Here is a 22,608-nt window from a genome sequence, read left to right on the forward strand (position 1 = left end):
GGCAGTTATTTTGCGGGTCAAGGCTTTTTGCGGGGTCTGCTAGAGATGTTCTAACATCAGGTCACTAGGTGTGGGTGCAAAGCAATGATGCGGCTGCTGAGGTCAGATGATGCTGGCTGGTATGTGTGCAAGCACAGGTCAGGTCACATCCATGATCTATCAGTTAACTATGGAGAGAATTGCATCGGAAGTCACACCGGCACATAGATAGTTACACAAGGGACCTGGTTAAACAACTGAGGAAGAGCTATATGAGCATTAGCAAAATTTACAGTGTTGTGGGCAGTTTCTTTAGGACGATAAAGGACGTGCCATTCACGAAACGGTCCTTAAAAATAATATGCGGCAAGCAAAACTGGTAACAGTCGATCAATGATGCAACCAAAACCATAGAGCGTTCAATGCGATTAGGGCAAAGGACGCTGAATTTGAATACAATGTCCAGGATGAGATGAGGAGGGGGTGGGCAAGTATGATTGAAAAATACTAGTGGCTGGGGCGTGTCATTGGCACGCCTCCTGAGCGTTCATGTGCGCACTTATCTAGCTTATGCACCTCGGCAGATCTAGGTTGACCCTTAATGGCACTTATACACAACAGTAAGTGATTTTACTACAGAATTATTAAAAAAAGTGATTTGACTACATTGATTTATTACAAATATGCTATTATGAGGATCACATGTGCTCAAACAAGTGTTTTCATCATTCCAATTCCCATTGAACTGATCCTTGATTCTTTTTTTAAGGTAATGTTGAGTAGGAGAGTCTCCTGTATATTTCATCAAGTAGCTGATCCTTGAATCTGGTGCATACCTATAAGAAAGAACACATATTTATGTATATTCCATCAAGTATATGCTTTATCAACAAGTGAAGTTGAATGTAAATCTGTGCAGTTTGACCTCAAGTCCCACCATCCTAGCAACAGATGGATCATCATCCTTGTGGGTGTGTATGGAGTGCTTTTCATCCTTGCTCTAGAAACAAATTTGTATGTATGATTTTATTCCAGCATACTGCCCCTTGATATGTTTTGCTTATGTAGAAATGCTTTAAAAAATACTCATACAGATTTCGTTCTTCATGTGCTGAAGTAAAAGTAGCTAGTATCCATATAAACACAAGTGATTCGGTTCATCTAAAACACACCAGGAAACGTAAACAAAAGACATATTGGTGGAATTTAGATCTTAGACTGAATATCTGAAACAAACAACAGGAGCAAGTCTCAGTCCAAAAATACTGCCTACGCCTAACATGTTAGAGAACATAAAACTAACACATACACCTAATCAAGTGGCCACCTAGTCACAGTAGCTCATGTGTTTTTTAAGCTCATTCCTAGAGAAACAAGGCATCCACTTTAATAGTAAACTCACACTGTTTATTTTTTTCGAAACATGAGCGCTGCTCATATGAAGTAGGATGCATGTACCACATTAATTCAATGTTCAATTAGTCGAAGGAGAGAGAATGTCAATGTAAATACAAATAGAATCCTATCGGTTCTCAATGTTCTGGAGAAAATGATGTTGGCAGGTTGCTCTCAACATCATTATACCGATGATGTTCTCTATAAGACCTCAACCATCGAGCGAGATGAGAAAACGTTGATATTTGGATTTTTATTTATAAAAATTCTTTGAGACCCCCCACATTCCAATTCCCATGAATCATTCAAGTCTCCTCTGACCGATAAAATTCAAAACATTGAGATTAAAAATGAAAACAGTAGAGCAAGGCATTAGATTGCAAAACTTAATAACGGAAACATCATACAAATTACGACACCTACAGGGTAGAGTAGGAGCTCACCTGGAGCTTAGGTGTTTTGCCCGCCATCTATACTCTGAATAAAATGGATGGCGATGAGCAAGGGGAGGGTCGAGAGGGCAAGCGGAGGAGCACGCGCCAGGGACCAGAACTGCTGCAAATTCCTGCACAAAAGGCGACCCTCTACTTAGTTTCTCTAGATTCAGGCTGTAAAGAAACTCAATACACAAACCAACTCAGACCATCAGTTTCAAGCTTACTCGAAATAAGAAAATGGCACGTGAATAATATCTCTTACAATATATCTATATTAGTCAGATCCACCGATTGATCAAAAATGGAATATGTTTCAGTTAATGATATCGATAGAAACATTTCTTTGTGTGTGCTCAGTGGGCAAAAATACGCAACATACATGTCCTCTGAAGCTAATATGAGATCATCTTGAGTAATAGGCAACCACGCCATAACCGGATTAATAAACTTTGAAGCAAGCTAACAAAATCTGTGAATAAGTATTACTGTTCAGGTGAACTAAATAGGCTCCATGTACTACCCATGTATACCGGAATGGAAATCCTCATATACATTTTCTATGCATCAACATATAACCCAATAAAAAACAGAGAACACTTGATGTGCATCCACATATACTTACTAAAACACAAAGAGAATGGTAACTGTTCCTCTACTGTCTGAATGAGTTCACATACACTCGTTAGAAAAACAGAGAATACTAATTCCTCCAGAGAAGATTTCTTTTCTTTGCAGGTTTAATGCTAGAAAAAACGAGATCTGCCTAATCATTTCGGTAGATGAAGTAGTGGGAGGTCACGAAGGAAGTAAGGGGGCATGATATGTCAAGCAGTACAAATAATGCCATAATAGTGGAAAATTAAATAAGCTCCATGTACCAGCCAGATAATCCAGAATGGAAACCACCATATACATTTTCTATGTATCACATATACTCGTTAAAAAGAGAGAGAACACTTTATGCACATCCACGTGTACTCGCTAAAAAACGAAGAACACTTTATGCACATCCAGATGGCAATTGCTCATCTACTATATGTATGCATTCAGACACACTCATTAGAGAAACATAGAAGACTAATTACTCCTCTAACCTCTGCAGACCTTAAGAAACAAGAACTAAAAACTGATCCATTGGAACCTAACACCAGCTCCTAATCTGTCAAGTACAGAAGCAATTCCTCTAAACAAAATACATAACAAAAAATGAGCAAATGTAATTATATCAATGCTCCAGGATGACATATGTTTTTGTCACTAAATCTGCTACAACACACTAATATGTAAAGAACACCAGATGTAAAAAAACATCTCATACCTAGATTTCCATGAGATATATTTAATTTATCCGATAAGAATGGATAGGAAGGCCCATCCTGAAGACCCTACAATTGAAGGAGCCAAAGTACTGTAAATCATATCCAAACGCTCAAAAGGTCATGTAGACATCATGAAGGAAAATTAATTCGTGGCTGCCGTCTACAGTATCATGTTTATATGATTTCAGTGAAAGGTTGCGCTGAAATCAATCCTCGACGCAACAGAGAACAATGTATTCAATTTTCTGCTGTTTCTTCTATACCTGTATCACATTGGGAAGAGAAGTACTGTGTTAGTATGATCAATAGGCATTTCGCTCAAGCAAGCATCACTAAATTTTTTTGGACATCAAGCATATCCAACCTCAATCATAGGAGCACAACACGGACTTTGCATCAATCATCATAGAATCTGTACCAAAAATCAAGCCCGATTCAGAGAAAATAGAAGTTAATTTTTAATTCCTCACTTCTTTCAACAAAGTATACAATTAAAAATAAAACAGAGAAATGCAAAACCTTTGAATATGTAGAGACGCATTTATCAAACAATCACATCAGACTACGTGTGCAGGCATACAAGTGAGATCTGGGTATGGGAAAAACCAGGGGGTGGCACCACTGACCTGGGGAGGCTGCTGCTCCTTGGCGTTGATGGGAAGCGGCGGTTGGAGCGTCGGGAGGCTTTGTCGGATCGCGCCTCCACGTCCCGCATCGAAGTGGACCACAGATCGAACACCCCGCCGCCATCATGTTCTCGCTCCTCTCTCTTGGAGAGCCATTGGTAGGGACGCCCATCTCCGCCGCTGACCTTGAGTTCAGGGCTCCTGGATGAGCTTCAGGCCGGTGGGCGCGCTCTCGACCTGGGCGACCTCGACCAGCAGTGGTGACCTTCCCTGTGCGCAAGGTCGACGACGGGGATGCGGGCTCCGGGGACGACCTCGTTCGGGCGCGGCTGTTCCCCCTCCTCGCCTAGGTACAAACAATATCTACCGGAAATGGCGGTTCATGAGTGAGCTGTGACATACCCATCCATTATTGTTGTCCAAATGAAGGAAACCGCCATGGCCTCGAGCATTCTTAAACTGTAGACAGGTCCAGAAGCTGATAATAGAAGTCGAGTAAGACAGTAAGTTACAGGCTAGAGAGCAGAGATAATAATCTGATTATATTGATTTGTTAATCTGAAGATCCATAGCATAGCTTGCCAAGAAGAGAACAATAGATTTTGAACAAACATGAATAGAGCGGCATTTTGCTTTCAGATATCAGCACATAAGCATCAGAATAGCTGTACAGGATTTTGTGTAAGAATACCTTCATAGCCACCGTACACTGAATCTTCGGACAATAAAAGAGGTGTGTCCAGGTCAATAAAACCGCAACCACAAAAGAAGAAGAACCGTTTAAGCACCTGATCTGACAGACATAATGTCTACAACTTCATGCCATCATTTCTAGTTTGAACTTCCTAGTGTCTTTAGTTGTAAAATACCATAATTTTTAGAAGCAATCATTTTTTAAGGGAATTTGCACAATTAACCAACCTGAAACAATCAAGCCCAGTAGCGAGATGGCCAGCAAAGCCCATGGCAATCCTAGTCTCGACCATACCACCAATCATAAGTGCAATACCAGCTTTTCTTGCGGCATCAATTACTTCGAGGGCTCCAAGAACCCCTAACTTTTCCGGTTTGATGTTAATAACATGAGCAAGATTTCCATGTATTATTTTTTGAGCATCAAGTAATCCGCGGCAACTTTCATCAGCAGCAACAGCAACTCTGTATTTCTCCATAGCAGCAATGCTAACATCATGGAGACCTTCCCAGTCATCTCTATGAACTGGTTGCTCAAAGAGTACAGGAGTCACTCCCATTTCTGAAACCAATGAAATAAATAAGTTATAGTACTAAAACACCATAGAACATCACACTGACTGAAATATTTAAGAGTGAAAAGATTGAACATAGTGAGAGTACAAACCGTTTAGTCTGTCAAGAACTTCAATTGCATGGTTTGCTGTGTACCCTTCATTTGCATCCAAGATAAATGAGCAGTCGGGATGCACAAGCCATATAGCCTTCAGAACTTCTATGTCTGAGTTCAAGTTTTTCCCTACTTTGAGCTTCAGAGTCTGAAACCCTTGTCCTCGATATTTTGCAGCCAATTGAGCGGCTTCATTTGGGGTCACAATTGGAATATAAATTCAGAAATAGATGAACTTAGCAATTTTGATAAAGCATACCTAAGCTGCTAAGCATGCTGAACTCACTGCAGTGGAAATTTTGATAACCATACCGTGATGTCTGTTGTCACACTACTAGAAAAATGGTCAAATGTGAAGCACATTAGTGCCGGTTTGTAATAAAACCGGCACTAATGTGATCAATAGTACCGGTTCGTGGCGGCGATCAATAGTACCGGTTCGTGGCGAACCTTTAGTACCGGTTCATGCCACGAACCGGTACTAAAGAGGCTGTGTCAGCCTGCGGTCAGGCTATGGCCCCACCATCACCATTTAGTGCCGGTTCGTACCACGAACCGGTACTAATGAGGTTATGGCAAGCTGTTTTTAGTCCCACCTCGCTCCCCTAACAAGGCTTTTACCACCTTAAATATGTTACTTCTCAAACTATCACAAGCACTTGGTCTTCATTGAACTCTATGTGTAGAATTTGTGGCCGCAATATGAGTCTTCACCGGTTTATAAATCATTGAGGACTCATATTGACAATTCAGATTGTACACAAAAAGATCATTGATGATCAAAGTATTTTTGATGTATAAGATCATATTGACAATTCAGACTGTAAAGAAATATAAGATCATGATCTAAATGCTCTTATATTTTTTGCGTTCAGTATGCACCATTCAAAGCGACGCCATCAACTTTCCACCATTTATGCCTTCATTTGCTATTTTTCATGCATTTAATGATTTGTTTTGAGAACTAAATGACCTGGAAATTGAAAAGCACTACAAATGAACTCTGAAAAAGTTGAAACTTGGCATGATATCATCATTTCACCCACATATCATGTTCAAAAAAGTAGAGAGGGTTACGGCAAAAACTGGATGCACTTCGTTTACAAACTGGATAATCTCTTTCGAAGTATTCGGGTTTATGACGAAATTAAACTCATCTGTTACAAAGGCATTTCATTTTTTTAAACTTATTACAACTCCAGACTTTTTGTGCATTCAGTATGCACCATTCAACTGCTAGGCGGGAGGAGCTCTTAAGTACCGGTTCCAACTGCTAGGCGGGAGGAGCTCTTTAGTACCGGTTCCAACTGCTAGGCGGGAGGAGCTCTTTAGTACCGGTTCGTGGCGAACCTTTAGCACCGGTTCGTGCCACGAACTGTTACTAATGAGGTTGTGTCAGGTAAGGCTGGGGCCCCACGAGCACCTTTAGTATCGGTTCATGGATGAACCAGTACCACAGTTTCTTAGTAAGTTGTTTTTTAGTCCCACCTCGCGAAGAGAGAGGGACTAGGAGCGGTTTATAAGCCCTGAGTGCAGAGACGATGAAGAAGAGGCTCAATGCTCACGTTGCTTAGCTTCAACCCTTCAGGAATATGGTAGACTGTACGGAGCTATGCGCAGTGCAGTTTACACTATTCCGAAAGGCTTGAAGCAAATTAACGAGCATTGCACCTCTTTTTTATTTTTAATAACTTATTACAACTCCGTACTTTTTCTGTTATGGCAAAAACTAATTGCACGTCGGCATTTCTTTTTTTAAAACTTTGGTTATAACTCCATACATTGACCATCAAGTTTTGCAGAAAAGAAAAAGTAGCAGAAAAGAAAAAATAGCAGGAAAAAACTATAGCTGAAAAGAAAAAAACTATATAAAAAAACTATAGCAGAAAAGAAAAAACTATATAAAAAAACTATAGCTGAAAAGAAAAAAACTATATAAAAAACTATAGCTGAAAAGAAAAAAACTATATAAAAAAACTACTCTGAAATAAATAGAAGAAAATAAATATAGCAGAAAAGAAAAAACTACTCAGAAATAAATAGAAGAAAAAATAAAGCAGAAAAGAAAAAAATTGTATTTGCTATTTTTCAGTCGTTTACAAAATGGCCGTGAAATTGAAAATCACTACAAAATGAACTCTGAAAATGTTGAATTTTGGTAAACTAGATGAAAAACTATTCACAAACAAATGGAAGAAAATAGATATAACAGAAAAGAAAAAACTATACAAAAAACTACGCAGAAATAAATAGAAGAAAATAAAGCAGAAAAGAAAAAAAACTATAAAAAAATTGGGGCGCTGCCCTGTGGGCCTGCTAGGCCACGGGCGTGCAATTACAGGCCTTAAAGGCCCAGCAGACTCACAGGGCAGCGCACAAATTTTAGGCCCACAAGCCTGCTATATAGAGGAGTTCAAATATGTAGCCGCGGCTGAGTTTATAAACCAGTGCGGTTGCACTTCGCCCGGCGAGATGAGACTAAACTTTGGGGTGGCAGCGCGAGGCCTTTAGTACCGGTTGGTGGCTCCAACCGATACTAAAGACCATCCTTTAGTACCGGTTGGAGCCACCAACCGGTACTAAAGGCCTGCTCTTCCCGCCTCTTGGCCTGGCCAAAGTTGGCCTTTAGTACCGGTTGGTGGCTCCAACCGGTACTAAAGGCCTCTCCTATATATACAACACTTACGAAAATTCAGTTACATCTCCCCACTTCTTCGTCTCCAACCTCTCACGACGCCGCGCGTCGCTCGAGTCCCGTCGTCGCCCGTCACCCGTCGCCCGCCGCCCGTCGTCGCCCGCCGCGGTCCGGCCCGTACGTACTCTCTCGCTCTCGCGTACCCGCGTCGCGCGCGCACCCGGCCCGTACGTACGCCGCCGCCCCCGCTTGTACGTACAGGGCGGCGGCGTACGGGTCCGCGCACTGCAGTACGTGTACGTATACATACGCAGACACACACATATATACACACACACACACGTACACACACACATTTTTTTTACTTATTTTCTGTTTTTTAGAAAATTTAATAAGATATTAATTAGCTAGCTAGGTATGTGAGATTTGAACTAGTTGAATAATTAATATAACTAGTTTATTTTTAGTAAGAAAATTTTCGAACTAGTTTATTTAGGTATGTGAGATTTGAACTAGTTGAATAATTAATATAACTAGTTTATTTTTAGTAAGAAAATTGTCGAACTAGTTTATTTAGGTATATGAGATTTGAACTAGTTGAATAATTAATATAACTAGTTTGTTTTTAGTAAGAAAATTGTCGAACTAGTTTATTTAGGTATTTGAGATTTGAACTAGTTGAATAATTAATATAACTAGTTTATTTTTAGTAAGAAAATTGTCGTATCTGAGATTTGATGATCTAATTAAAATATTATTTATTAATGAGTTTTTCTGTTTATTTAATGTTTTTATATATTTTGAGTTTATATAAATGTTAGATTAATGTCGAATGTTAGATGAATTAGATAGAAAAGTTAAATATATAGTAATATCAATTATTAGAGATGAATATAGTTAGATATATATTTGAATTGACTAGATATTAATTAATGTTAGATAGTAATAAGTGTTTAATGTTTCACCTATATGAACATATAGGAAATGTCATCTGACGACGAAAAAGATTTCATTATGTGCGAACACTGTGAAGACCAGCGCGGCCTGTGCGACAGAAATTTCCTTGTTGATGGTAGGCGCTTCAGCATCAAGCTGAATGAGACATTCGAAGTGGATACAGTAAGTCACAACGGCAATTATTATTTGAATGTAAAACTTATGCTTCATTTGCTTCAACTTATAATTTTAAAGCATGACTTATGCTTCATTTGCTTCAACTTATAATTTTAAATTTTTACTATTTTACTAGCGCATCCCCAGCCATGCAAGAATTTTTGTCTTGGATAAGATAGGTTTTAGTGCTATAGATGATATGGAGGTAAAGAGAGTTTACTTGAAGACGAAGCATGAGTATACTTTCAACGTCAAATTATATAATGGAGACACATACACCCATTTTGAATGCAAAACTTGGCAAGCACTATTCAAGGCTTATGCATTTGAGCCTGATATGGTTATCACCTTTGATATTCGTCCGGAAGATGATATTGAAGGTAATATAGACATCTAGGTCGATGTGCAAACGCCTCCAGTTCTACCATTATGTGAGTTTTTCTCAACCATGCATGCATATGTTTATGTCTTTGATACAGTTTATTCAAAAATAGTTGACAACTAATTTGTATTGTCAGCTTATTTCGGTTCAAGCAAACATGTCCGGCGCTTGGTAGACAGGACCTACTACTGCCCCGGGACTCAACTAAACTGCAAGGAGATAAGTCATTATGTTTCATGGCTTGAGGATCTTAATACTGTCAAGACAATTTTTTTTCCTGAACTTAGAAATGTTAGTACTCAAAACGTGCGACCAATGGTGATCGTATTGAACTACGATCACATCTATAATCGAAAGATGATAACATTTTAACTATTTGTCCTTAATTAGTGCATCTTTTGCATACATTATTTTTGAAGCTAAACTTTCATTGCTTAGTATATTAATTACTATATGATGTTCTTTAACAGGGACTTTCGATGACAGTTGTGCCTCAGTGGATCGAGACAAAAGGTCACATGTCAATGGTTAGCTTACGACCAAGATTTTCTACATTGCACATGAGTGCATTCAGGATTTCTGAAAGCGAAGAATGCTTAATAGTGAAAGATTGGAGCAAAATTGTTAACGATCGCAGAGAAGTACTAGGGGGCAGCAAGGAGAAGCGCAATCCAAGATTAGGAGACAGATTCATCTGCATGCTCCAGTATGATGAATTAGGAGAGCTATACATGTTCTATGCTATTCTACCTGAGAGGGAGCAGTAGGAGTAGCTAGTTCATGCTCTTAATTAGTACTTGTCCTCTCTCATGTCTGTATTGTCCTGAACTTCGATGTTGGTGATGATTATGTTGAACTCGATGATATTTTTGCTTCTGTTACAAAGTGAATGTTTCTTATTTAAGCTAGCCAATGTTGGTGATGATTAGAGCGGTAATGACTATGATGATTAAATAGTGGTAATTAATGACGACTACGATGATTTTTAGCTAGCTAGAGTTTATTTATTTATTAATATTCGATGATGATGATGATGACGACTACAACTCATTATAACGTAAAACAATCCTAAATTAAATTGATAACACAAATTTAATTGAAAAATAAAAAATAAAACAAAAACCCACAAACATTTAGTACCGGTTGGTATTACCAACCGGTACTAAAGGGCTCCCGGCCCCTGGAGCTGGTTCGTGCCACGTGGTTTCCCTTTAGCACCGGTTCGTGCTGAACCGGTACTAAAGGGGGGGCCTTTAGTGCCCACACTTTAGTGCCGGTTATGGAACCGGCACTAAAGGGCCTTACGAATCGGTGCTATTGCCCGGTTCTGCACTAGTGTCACGGTGTTTGATAAGCATACCTAAGCTGCTAAGCATGCTGAACTCACTGCAGTGGAAATTTTGATAACCATACCGTGATGTCTGTTGTCACGGTGTTTGATAAGCATACCTAAGCTGCTAAGCATGCTGAACTCATTGCAGTGGAAATTTTGATAACCATACCTTCAAAGGAAAGTTGGTTCTCAGTTCTCCATCTACATCAAGGCCTAGGATCCAAAAATAAATTCCCCATCCTTCCATCTACATCCGCTAAAAGAACTGACTTCTAAACTCTGAAGTCTGTCTTGTGGAGTAGAACTCCTCAAACTCCAAAATTGTACCGAAAACTGAACCAAAATTGCTTGCCAAGAGTATGAAGACAAACAGGTGTGGATGTCTCACCGAGGCGAAGGTGTGTCCGGGGAGCGCATCGGCGACGTCCTGGAGCACGGCGCCGAGGGGCGCGGTCCGCGCAGCGCAGGCGTGGGCGATGGCGGCGAGCGCAGCGGGCTGCTCCTCGGCGGTGACGGAGGGGAGGACCGGGGCCTCGCCCCAGCCGACGGAGCCGCTGGAGAGCTCGGCCCGAACGGCGCCGAGGGTCGCGGTCCGCGCGACGCAGGCGCGGGCGATGGCGGCGAGCGCAGCGGGCTGGTCCTCGGCGGTGACGGAGGGGAGGACCGGGGCCTCGCCCCAGCCGACGGCGCCGCTGGAGAGCTCGGCCCGAACGGCGCCGAGGGTCGCGGTCCGCGCGACGCAGGCGCGGGCGATGGCGGCGAGCGCAGCGGGCTGGTCCTCGGCGGTGACGGAGGGGAGGGCCGGGGCCTCGCCCCAGCCGACGGCGCCACTGGAGAGCTCGACCCGCACGGCGACGTTGGCGACGTCCTCGAGGCGCGAGGAGGCGATGTTCAAGGGTGTGGCGAGCGGCACGTTGAGCGGGCGCGCCTCAGCCGCTGCCACGTCCACCGAGAAGGTCTCCTTGAGCGCGTCGAAGCCGAACGCCTCCATCGGCTGCTGCAGCGTCGGGAGAGACGGCGACGGCGACGGCGACAACGAGATGGTGCGGAGGCGGCTGGCGCGCCGCCGCGAGTGGAGTGGGTCTGCGAGAGAGAAAGAAAGAAGAAGCGGGTTGGAACGGGGCGGCCGCATCTGGGACCTCTCTTCCTTCTAGTCGAAGGAAACCTGGGGCCTGGGGGCAGCGACGAACGTGTTAGAGAGAATCGAGAGAGAGGAGCGAATGGAAAACAGATATATGAATGAACAATTATTCTATTGATTGAAGATTGGGGTATTTATACCCAGTTTACAAGGCGGTTACAAAAGGAGGCAGTTGCCAAAAGTGGCACCGACATAGCAGTGATTAATAGTTAATTAACCTAATTAATTAATTCCTAACACTCCCCCTAATCAATGCTTGTCTTTGTGAATATACATCATCTTGATAGACTCCTCCTAGTATGTATTTGCCTTGAACGTTCATCATCTTCATTTTGAAAGTCTCCTCCAAAAACCCTGTGGGAAAAATATGAGGAGAATAGTGCAGATATGTTGCTAAAACTCCTTTAAACCCAGTGGAAAAAATAATAAGGAGAAAATGATGCAACATATAATGATTATTGTCTCTTGATAACTCATATGATAAAAACCTTTGAAGAAGGAGAAAAATCATCAATGAGTTTAGAGAACAATTAATATGTCTTGAGTACTTTCTTTAAAAACCCCGATAGGGAAAAAAAATATGACATGCCTCGTTAAAAACCGTTATGAGAAACTTTGAGAGAAAACTCATAAAGGAAAAGAGTGCGATTATATATGCCATCGAAAACTCCTTTAAAACCCAATGGGAAAATATAAGGAGAAAATGATATGACATATATGAACACTTATATCTATATTGTCTCATTAAAAACCTTTTATGAGAAACCATTAGGGAAAAACTCGTGAAGGGAAAAAGAGTACAATATATGTAATCTGATGTTTGTTAACAGGTTATACTTTGGGAGATTACTCCCCCTGAACTTTGCAAATCTGGAGGATGTCTCATATCAATTACATTGACATGATCATGACATTATGAATAATATGTCGGTTTTTCCAATATTTTGTTTGCAAACTATTTCATCACTTTTCTATAATTCATGAGGATAAGTGATCTCGAGCAATGTGCTTTGTGATATTGCTCTTCATATAACCTGTATGTATTGAGTAATACAAGTGGTAGCATCTTGATAAATCAAGTTATGTTACTCTGATGAATCTCAACCACATGGTTTTGAGTGTGGTTAATCATTCTGCTAAGCCAACCATATTTTCAATGCCTTTAGATAAAGTAATTATGTCAGAATGATAAGGGGAAGTAGCCATTAAATTCTATTTATATGAATTCCATAAGAAGGCTATTCCATCAAATTCAGTCATTGATATGGCTTTGTTGGGATCAAGTAAAGAGCCAATATCATGGTCAAATCTTGATTTTCCTGATGGAATTGTTCAAGATTTATTATGAACTTGAGATATAAGTTAATATTCCTCATATCGACCATATACGTTTTGTTGGTGTGATATATCCACATTGAACTTCTCAAATATGTTTTGGATATATGTAGACTGATATGTATTCTTGAGAGAATGCTCAAGTTGTAAACTTAAGCTAAATTTGGTTTAATCCAAATTTTCCGCCTTGAGATGATTTTGTATATGTTTAGGTCTTGTATAGACATTGATGATGAAGTCATCGATATACACTAAGTGATATAAGGAAAACAAATTTTGGATTTCCTTATTAACACAGAAGCAATCATCATTCTTTGAGTAATCCCTTTGAAGAAGGAACTCATTTAGTCGGTAGTACCATATGATTTCCGACTATTTCAAGTCATAGAGTGACTTTGAAGTTTTACACAAAACATGCTACGATTTATCTTTGGATTCGGAATTTTAAGCCCTTCAGGAACTTTAAAATAGATATCCGAAATGAGTGATCCATATGAGTATGTAGTCACTGCATCCATTAACTGCATGGTATTATTCGTACTGCCTATGATATTTAGTATCGAAACATAATTCCACTAATACCAGAAGGGTATGTCACATCGTGATCGATGTCGGATCTCTGCGTGAACCCTTTTGCTACAAGCCTCGCTTTCTCACCACCTCATTGACTTTGTCTATGAATGAGAAGTTTTTAGTATTCCATATGGAAGATACTTATGAGGAGTAGGTATTACTGCAGTAAATACCACTCATTTGTTGAGCGAGTGCTATCCTTCATTACTTGCTTCCTTTTTATGTGAACCAATATGAGTGCAAGAGGCACTCTACCATGGATTTTGGTTCTGGGCCCAAAAGGTTTTAGCAATTTGAGAAGAAATATATGTCGACAAATGTAGTCTTTAGTTTATATGATCCTGATGGAATCATTGAAGTTTGTGGATAAAATATGTACTCCTTTTTAACTCCTTGTGATTTCCTACAACAAATGGAGTCAAGGTGTTTCGATGTCCCGGCACCAAAACATTTGTGCACCTTTATGCCGGGCATTGGATGATGAGCATCCAGTGAGGTGTCTTTCAACTTGATGTTGAATTACATTTACTAGTTGAGGATGTGATTTCCTCTGTTTCCGCGGAAACATATGAGAAGTTATATCTCGTATTGTCAGATTTTCTCCCCCTCTTGCTCTCATTTGGGGAGAAGAGTGGTTTATCAGGTACCTCCACTCTTTCTGACACTTTACTGCAGGAATATAGAATTTAGTGACACCTTGTCATTAGTAAATGTATGTGGCAAATTTGCAATGTGTTGCATATATATGATTCTCTAAACTTATAGTTCAGATTCTTTGAGTACGTGGATATAATGATTGAATTTCAATAACATTTATAATTTATTTCTTGGCATTCTTTGTGGTACTTATCTCCCCCTAATGCCGGAAAATATCCTTATTGCTGATGCAATCAACATACGGGCTATGAATAATTTTGATTGACAGATAAATTGTTATTCCTCACATAGATCCCTGATTTTCTGTGAGTGCCCATTGATGTATGCTGGAGTGGTGATATCGGTATGTAACCGAATTATCGCAGATGGGAAATACTTTGTTGATTTCCACGTAGTTACTACAAGGGGAAAGTAGTATGAAATGCAGTTGGTATGATTTAGATCATACTTACGGTGTGTAAGGCCGTATGTGTCCAGCAAGAGGCTGGTAAATTTACAATTCTTTAAGATTGGTCATGTAATTTATTTCACTATCTTTGATAAGAAATTTAGTTAAACCATTCTGGGTATGTACATAGAGTACAAAAATATAATCGGACATTGCTTGTGAAATGATTTCAATGACATTGTCCATTCGAATGGGTTTTTCAATCCTGTTTTCAGGAGAATTTGCTCCTACTTTGATAAGTTGAGCAATTTATTTAGTAAGATCATGCATGTTTGTGTGTGATAAGAGACACACTTGAAATCATTTTATAAATGTTCCTATGAGTACCATGAAGTATCTAAATAATTCCACATAATGGTTAACTAATCCACATATGTCTTCTTAATGTATTCAAGGAAGATTGAGTGGCTCATTTAGAATTTTAAGGTGAGAGTGCCTTAAAACTGATATCCCCTATGGCACATGTAGTGCGCGTAAAATCTGATGATTTGGGATATTTTGCAACTTGTTAAGTTGTGATCAAATAGAATTGTCAATAATTTTCTAATCATCTCCAAGCCAGGATGGACAAGGCTATCAAGCCTAATATTTAATTTATTAATACTTAGAAAATCATTGTGTACGCAACAATAATGAGTATGAATTGAAACATACATTCAAATTTATTGAATAATGTATCCAAGGGATATGATATTGGACATTTTACTACATGTAGTAGTAGAAGTATAGGTTAATGCTATTTTTGGGAATAATTAGGAGATTACCTAAGGTCTCCGATATTATTGAGTGCAAATGAGTTCATCCTCCATTTTCTGGACTAGATTTTGGTCCTCCTTCTGATGAAGATTCTGAGAACAATTCTTTACCAGAATCTGGTTGTTATTTGCAATTTTTCAAATTTATCCCATTGAACTTATTGGCCTTTTAATAAATTTGTGGTGTGGTTCGACCATATGTTTGAGGGTTTGGTAATGATAGATACAATATTTATATAACCACGCATCTGCTAAACTTGAGAGTTGTCTTTTGATCACTTGAAAATGACCGATTCTTATTAAGAGATAATTCCGTCTTTGGTTGTCTATTAGCCTCCACTTTACTTCGAATTCCTCATAGTTCTATTTTGTGACAACTAACTTGCATACTATTCTCGATACTAGCATGAATTTTAAATTATGGTATAACACCCATTGGGTGAATCTGATGATTTTAAGAAATTCCATGTTTCTTCATCGTAAAAATGGTAGTACCATCTTAAGAGGAGGTAAATTGTATAAGGAATTTTCAACCGGATCTGCATATGAAAATATTTGATCACGGGATCTCAACTTGAAAGTTGATTAAGTGACAGAATTGTGAGTTGCGGTAGACTTGAGGTCTTGAAAACGAATGGGTGATCATTCGTGATGTGCTCATGGCATCATGTTTATCTTAAGGGGAATATCCAGGGTGAATAAAAATTCATCCATTATGTACTTAGTTTGAGAACTAAGTGAAGTTGGTGACACATAAAATGCATATGAACGTTGCAACTTTAGAGTCACCGCCAAAAATATAGACGTTGCATGTTTAACATTGATTAGTCACTATGAATACATTACCACAATGTGATGTGGACATTGCAAAAGTGTTGAGACACTCAATCGTTGCTATAAATTATGGGATCCATCTTGATGGATGAACGACACTATAATTATAAATAGTGACATAGGCTCCATTGCCATGTATTTTACCAATGTAATAGAAAATAATCACCATGGTATGCAAATATTTGCGTAATTTTCTATGACATATTCAAGCAAAATGGGGCTTAAATTGTTGATTAGCACCCCCAAAAATACCATTTCGGCATACATCAAGTGTGCAAGAACAATATTTACTATGAGAGTAAATCACTCTAGTGAACAACAACAAATGCTTCAGAGGAGCCAATTTTAGAACAACTGATGCTTTATAACCATATGTGTAGACCTCAATTTATATAGAATAACACTTTGAAGATAATCACCAATTTGGTATAGATCTCGCAGTAATAGAAAACATAGTCTGACTTTTGTCAATAGATGTTCATAATTCTATTACCTTATGTTATGTAAAATGTATGAAATCACTTTGAAGGTAATCATCTGTCAGAGTGACATGATGTAGACCTTACAGTAATAGTGGATAATCTGCAAATTTCGCAGTAGATGCCAGTATTACCTTATGATATCTTGAGATAGTCACATCTAATATTAATTTGGAAGAGCACGTTGAAGGTAGTCATCTTATCAAAATGATAAGACGTAGACCTCACAATAGTGATGGATAATCTGCAAATTGTGCAGTAGATGCCACCAATACCTTGTGATTCACAAATAATATTTGAGTCGGTCATATTAAGCATGACACTTCATAATTCTTATTTGAATTTATGTCTGCGTTTGCAAGAAAAATATGTTTCTGTTGCAAACTTATAGTTGTTGTCCCAAAACGCATGTCATAGGGAATATTTGTGGTAAGACATCGATGATATCTTAAATTCAAAGGAATATAGTCTGGAATTTAAGCAAACCATTATTTTGCAATAGTATTACAGAGGTAATACATATGGACCAAAAAAAATTATATACATACAAATATATGAAGACATGAGGGCTTCACAAGACAATTTTACACATTGTAAAATGGTGTATAATTAAGTTGTATGAAATTTAGGATGAACTGAGGTCAACCACATACATTTTTCTATAGCCGAGGGCTTAGATTGTAAACTACGATAACCATAGGGTTAAATTGTTGAAAAGAGTAAGTTCGAGTACTAAACAGCAAAGTCCATTGGCCTAATGGCCCGGTTCTAAAATGCAGCAAGCCAGAGGGCTAAACGGCAGAGACCTGTTAAACTGTGGTTTACACAGATATTTTAAGGGACTTATACTAGATTAGGCTCGAATCTAAGGGCTGAATTGAAAATCCACCAAAGAGATAAGAAATCCCCAATTTCTTCTCCCGTGTGTGCTTCCTGGCCACTGGTAACTGCCGCCGCTCAGTGCGAACCGGCCGGTAGTTGCGCCACCGCCGCTGCTTGGGAAGCGAGGCCGTGTCGCACAGCGCCTGAGGGCACCGCCATGCGCAGGAAACTGTGCCGCACCGGAGTACGTTGGCCGCCCACTCGCGTCGAGCGCCGATGATCTTCGGGTGCGGTTGCAGCGCCTTAGGTGGTCGCTCGGACGAGCGCTGGAGGATGCCGCTGGGAAGGCCGGGGGCCTCTAGCCCCAGGTGCCCTCGTGCCAGGGGAAGCAGCGTCGGGCCGGCGTTGAGAACTTCGGCGTGGAGGTTAGTGCGTCTTGTGTGCAAGAGCAAAAAGAATGGAATATGGTCACCTGATGATGTAGCAATTAAGATCGAGAGTTTGGTGTTTGTATAAATTAATGCTTCATCGTCTTGGAGAAGGGGCGGCCCAGATCCTCGTTATTTTTCATGTGATCCCCTTTTCTCTTCTTCTGTTCTTGGCCGAACTTGGTGTTTCGTCTGTGAGGACGATTTTTCTCCTCAATCCTCTGTCTTCTTTTTGGCAGTTATTGGTATGGATTTTCGATCGAGTGATCCTGGATGCCAACGCCCATATCCTTTTCTGTGCGTCTTCCTTGTGTAATTGAAAATTGTGCCCAATTTCAAGTTCTGATGTTCCTGCTTGGAGTATGATAAATCCGCTCAATTGATTGATTTTCTGTCCTTTGGCAGAGTGTGTTCGAGGCTTCCAATTCTTGAATCGATGGAGGCTGGCGCTGCGTTCTTCCATCGGTTCTTCTTTCTTTGTAGTTCACGATTGATCAATTCTTCGTGAGATTCGTGTGAGCGCATATACATACAGGAGAAAAACAATTCATTGTTAGATTATTAATTGATGATTGCAAGAAGACAAGATCAATCAATCAATCTCCCTGATTAGTTTCTTTCCTTTTTGTACGAGGAACATCTCGTCTTCGACGTGAATCGCGTGGTGGCCGAAACTCTAGTAGCCAACTTCTCCAGACTTCTCCAGTCATCGTCTGCGGCAATTGCAGATCGCCGGAGTGGCCTCCTCTGGCCATAGAGAGGCCTTGCCGTTTGCCGCCGCTGTCGTCGGCAGTCATGTGGCGGATTGAAGCGCCGGAGGGCGCCGCTTCGACGCGCATACAGAGGAGGGCGTCGTCAACCATGGGGTGCCTCAGCCGCCTGCATCGCGCGCTGGTGCTGCGCCGCTGGAGCGCTGTCGAGGCCGAGGGTCCTCGTGTCCTTGGGGCCGGAGGGAGGGTCAGGGACGGTGGAGCCGTCGAGTTCTTGGCCTAATTGATCTCTGGAAGAGGCGTGCGTGATAACGTGTTAGAGAGAATCGAGAGAGAGGAGCGAATGGAAAACAGATATATGAATGAACAGTTATTCTATTGATTGAAGATTGGGGTATTTATACCCAGTTTACAAGGCGGTTACAAAAGGAGGCAGTTGCCAAAAATGGCACCGACATAGCAGTGATTAATAGTTAATTAACCTAATTAATTAATTCCTAACAGAACGGAATGAAAAGGCAGAACAGTGCCACCGTCATCCGTTTATGTCCAGGTGGCATAGCCCTTCGTGCGCCTTTATAGCGACTGTTAACGGGTTGAGTTAATTACACCTGCAATACAAAAACTTGCAGCAAAATAACAGAATCATACACAAACTAAAAAACCTCAGAAAAATGGTACATTAACTTTTCTAACAGCACGCATTCGTACAATTTCCGTTAATCCTAACGGTGCACCCTCTGTCGCTGCTAACTTCGTGTAGGTGGCTTGACAGCTGACCTGACACTCTCGGTCTTTCCTGTATGGGTCCCACTTGTCACTGAGCCAGAGAAGTGATTCGAACCTGAAACTAACTGTATGAAACACGCACATGCCGACCACTCCACCACTTCTATCACTAGGTCAGAAAAGAGGCAGTTTTCTTTGTAAACTCGTCGTCTTAGATATCTCCTGCTTTTTTTTTTCTGAGGAACATGCCTCCTTTTTTGCGTGTGGCAAAGATACCTCCTTTTTTTTGAGACAAGGCAAAGATACCTCCTGGCCGGTCGACGATCAGCTTTGCTGAAGTTGCCTTCCATCCGGGCCGGACTTTTTCAGCTGTTTCGTTTATTTTATTTTTTCTTTATCTTTTTTCATATATTGGGGTTTCGTCTGTTTTAATTATTTTGCATATTTCTATTTTTACATAGTTTTTTTTGCGAGATTTCTTTACATAGGTTTTACGATATACGGTAATTTTTTTTACATTAAATGCTGTACATTTTTTTTAAATAGACACTGAACTTTTTAGTATGGAAAACGTTTTACGACAACGCGCCGACCGAAACTTCGGCCGGTCGCATCCACGCACACAGCACCCCTGCCATTCAGATCGAGACAATGGACCCACGCGCCCCAGTGGCGAGGACGGGGGACGCTGCTCCAAGAAACAATCGGCGTCATCGGGGGGATTTGCTACTACTGCGTCCTATTCGGCTACAACCGCTATCTTGTTTTGCTGCTGCGGTGGCGAGCGCACCGGTGAGCTGCTACCGTCGCCACCGAAACTACAACCATCGCCGTGCGGAGCTGCAACCGGGGGGTGCAGCTATGGTATGGGTGGAGCCGGCGGCAAGGACGGCCGGCGAGGGCCTTGACTGGTGACGAGGACGACCGACAAGGGTGGCGACTGGCGACTTCCATAGAGCGTGTGCCCCGGCGAGATCCAGGGGAATCCTTCGTACGGACGGGCGAAGAAGACGCAGTACACGTTTAAGATTTCGAAAATATACTGAAAATTAGTACATACATACACATTGAACATTATTGGATAATATAGAATGAACACTTTTGTTATATACACTTCTAATATGCAATGAACTTTTTTAAGGGAAAATCTATCAAGTTAACCAATCAAACTGCATTGCAGACAGTTTTTGGATGAAAATGGACAATCTATCACATTCAAGTTTCAACCAGAGAATGACAGAAAACTGAATTCAAGGCTAAAGCTTACGCTCTAGAATTAATCTTTTTTTTTGCGATGGTCCAGAATTAATCCTGTATCATCCTTCCTTTTTTCAAACATAGCCACAAGCCACCACACACAAAAAAAGGGTCAAATATATGCAGCACGATTTCAAAATGTAAATTAAACCAATAGGCAATAGTCTATTATATACTGGCCGAGCATTAATGTTGTTGCTTCTGTGCTCCAACAGTGCTTAGGCTAGTCATAATGGGAGTAACTTAGTAACATAGCGCACTTTGAGAAAATTCTGCTTATATGGCAAGTAATTAATGAGAGGTGGTAACATAATATGTTACTGTAACATAGCGCTTTTCAAGACAAGATGACTCTACGAGCTAATAAATGAAGCCATCTATGATAGTACTACTATCATGTTAGTTTACATTATGAAGGTAGTAACTTAGACTAGTGTCATATGCATGACACTAGTCTAAGTTACTCCCCACTATGACCAGCCTTAGCCCAAGGAAAACCTTTCTACATTGCTTATAGCACGTGTCTGAAAAAAATTAGTACGTATAGAAACATGTCCACCTCAATTTTGACAGAAATACTGGAGTTGGCTAGTGATTAGCGCACCAGCAAATGCTTTGTCTCCTTCAATCAGGAGGGGCGGAGGTGAGGATTTCTATGCTTGGGCCTTTGAAAGATCAGGCAACTACACTGTTAAGTCGGCGTACCGTGCTCTAGTGACTCAGAACGAGCGCAATGCTCTAAAGGAAGGGGCGGCTACCGGTGCTTCAAGAGATGACAAACAGATGTGGTCTGCTTTGTGGAAACTCAAAGTGATCCCAAAGGTACGAGTGTTCTGGTGGAGGGTTCTACGAGGGATTCTACCGTCTAAAGGAAGAAGCAAACATGCGCAAGATTCTTGAATTGCTGCAGATGTTCTCGCTAGTTGGAGTATGGCGCAAGAATTTTTTATGAACTTGCTATAGTACAGAGCAAGAATTCCTGATGCTGCTGCGAAAAATATATATTATGGATGACCATGTTCTCACTTACCTAGAAAATTTTATATGATGATACTAAAGTACAGAGTAACAAAACACAGATGAAAAGATTGAATGAGCACGACATATAGCACGTTGGCTACAAACGACAGTAACACATAAGAGAAACGAAATCCTATCTGAACTTAGGCTTAGCAATTCCCCTTCCAGGCATTTGTAAATGTGCCAGCAGGCTTCCAGAAATGATTTGCTAGATTTAGCTGCACCTCAGGGTCCGTTTTGTAAATGTGCAATAGGCTCCCTCGTAGATGGATCAGGCCCCTTCCTTCCACATCTAATGGCCCACGAGCTACGCACCGGATTGCTCTAATCACGCTCTCAGTACATGATGCAAACATGCAATGCAATAGTGCTTACATTGGATGTCGGCTTCGTCCTTGACGTCGCGGGTCGCTCACCTGCAGAGACGAAGCGGAGGTCAGAAAGGGGGGTGGGGGTGGCCGGGTGGGGGGGGGGGAGCGAGAGGAAGAGAGAGGACACACAGACCCGCCGCCCAATGCCCCTCCTCTGCCGCGCGCCGCCGCCTGGACGAAAAGGGGGAGTGAGGAGGAGCCGCCGCCGCCGCCTGGGGGTGAGAGGTGGCAGACGGGACCTCCGGAGAGAGGCGGAGGGGAGGGTAGGAAGCGACCGGAGCACCAGCCGGCGGCAGCGGCCGGCGACCGGAGCACCAGCCGGCGGCAGAGGCCGACGACCTCTAACCCTAGGCCGACGGCGCCCGTCGCGCCGCTCGTGCTCGTACGCACACCAAACCAAATGCGTCTGGGTTTTGGGGGTTGATGAAAAGAGAGGCGCCGTATGTGGGAAGGGATGTGGTCTTATG

At 41.2% G+C, this 22,608-nt stretch overlaps 1 protein-coding gene and 1 pseudogene across 8 annotated transcripts; one reads left to right on the forward strand and one right to left on the reverse strand.

The window, feature by feature from the left end:
* Positions 1-496: 496 nt before the first annotated feature.
* Positions 497-11,714, reverse strand: LOC123191939 (L-Ala-D/L-amino acid epimerase-like; annotated as a pseudogene).
* Positions 11,715-17,340: 5,626 nt separating this feature from the next.
* On the forward strand, positions 17,341-19,151 carry LOC123190658 (uncharacterized). Of its 8 annotated transcripts, XR_006496469.1 has the most exons (4): positions 17,658-18,051; positions 18,294-18,351; positions 18,460-18,569; positions 18,735-19,151. XR_006496469.1 is itself a non-coding variant. In XM_044603337.1 (2 exons), exons 1-2 carry the CDS (start codon positions 17,903-17,905, stop codon positions 19,045-19,047), a joined length of 462 nt encoding a protein of 153 aa, XP_044459272.1. In that variant the 5' UTR covers positions 17,657-17,902; the 3' UTR covers positions 19,048-19,151. The 8 variants fall into 8 exon arrangements, 1 of the variants encoding a protein (XP_044459272.1); XR_006496467.1 differs by having other exon boundaries at positions 17,435-18,351; XR_006496466.1 differs by having other exon boundaries at positions 17,661-18,051; positions 18,460-19,151.
* Positions 19,152-22,608: the final 3,457 nt, after the last annotated feature.

The sequence above is a fragment of the Triticum aestivum genome, chromosome 2A (genome assembly GCF_018294505.1).
Source record: "Triticum aestivum cultivar Chinese Spring chromosome 2A, IWGSC CS RefSeq v2.1, whole genome shotgun sequence".
NCBI classification, from domain to species: Eukaryota; Viridiplantae; Streptophyta; class Magnoliopsida; order Poales; family Poaceae; genus Triticum; species Triticum aestivum.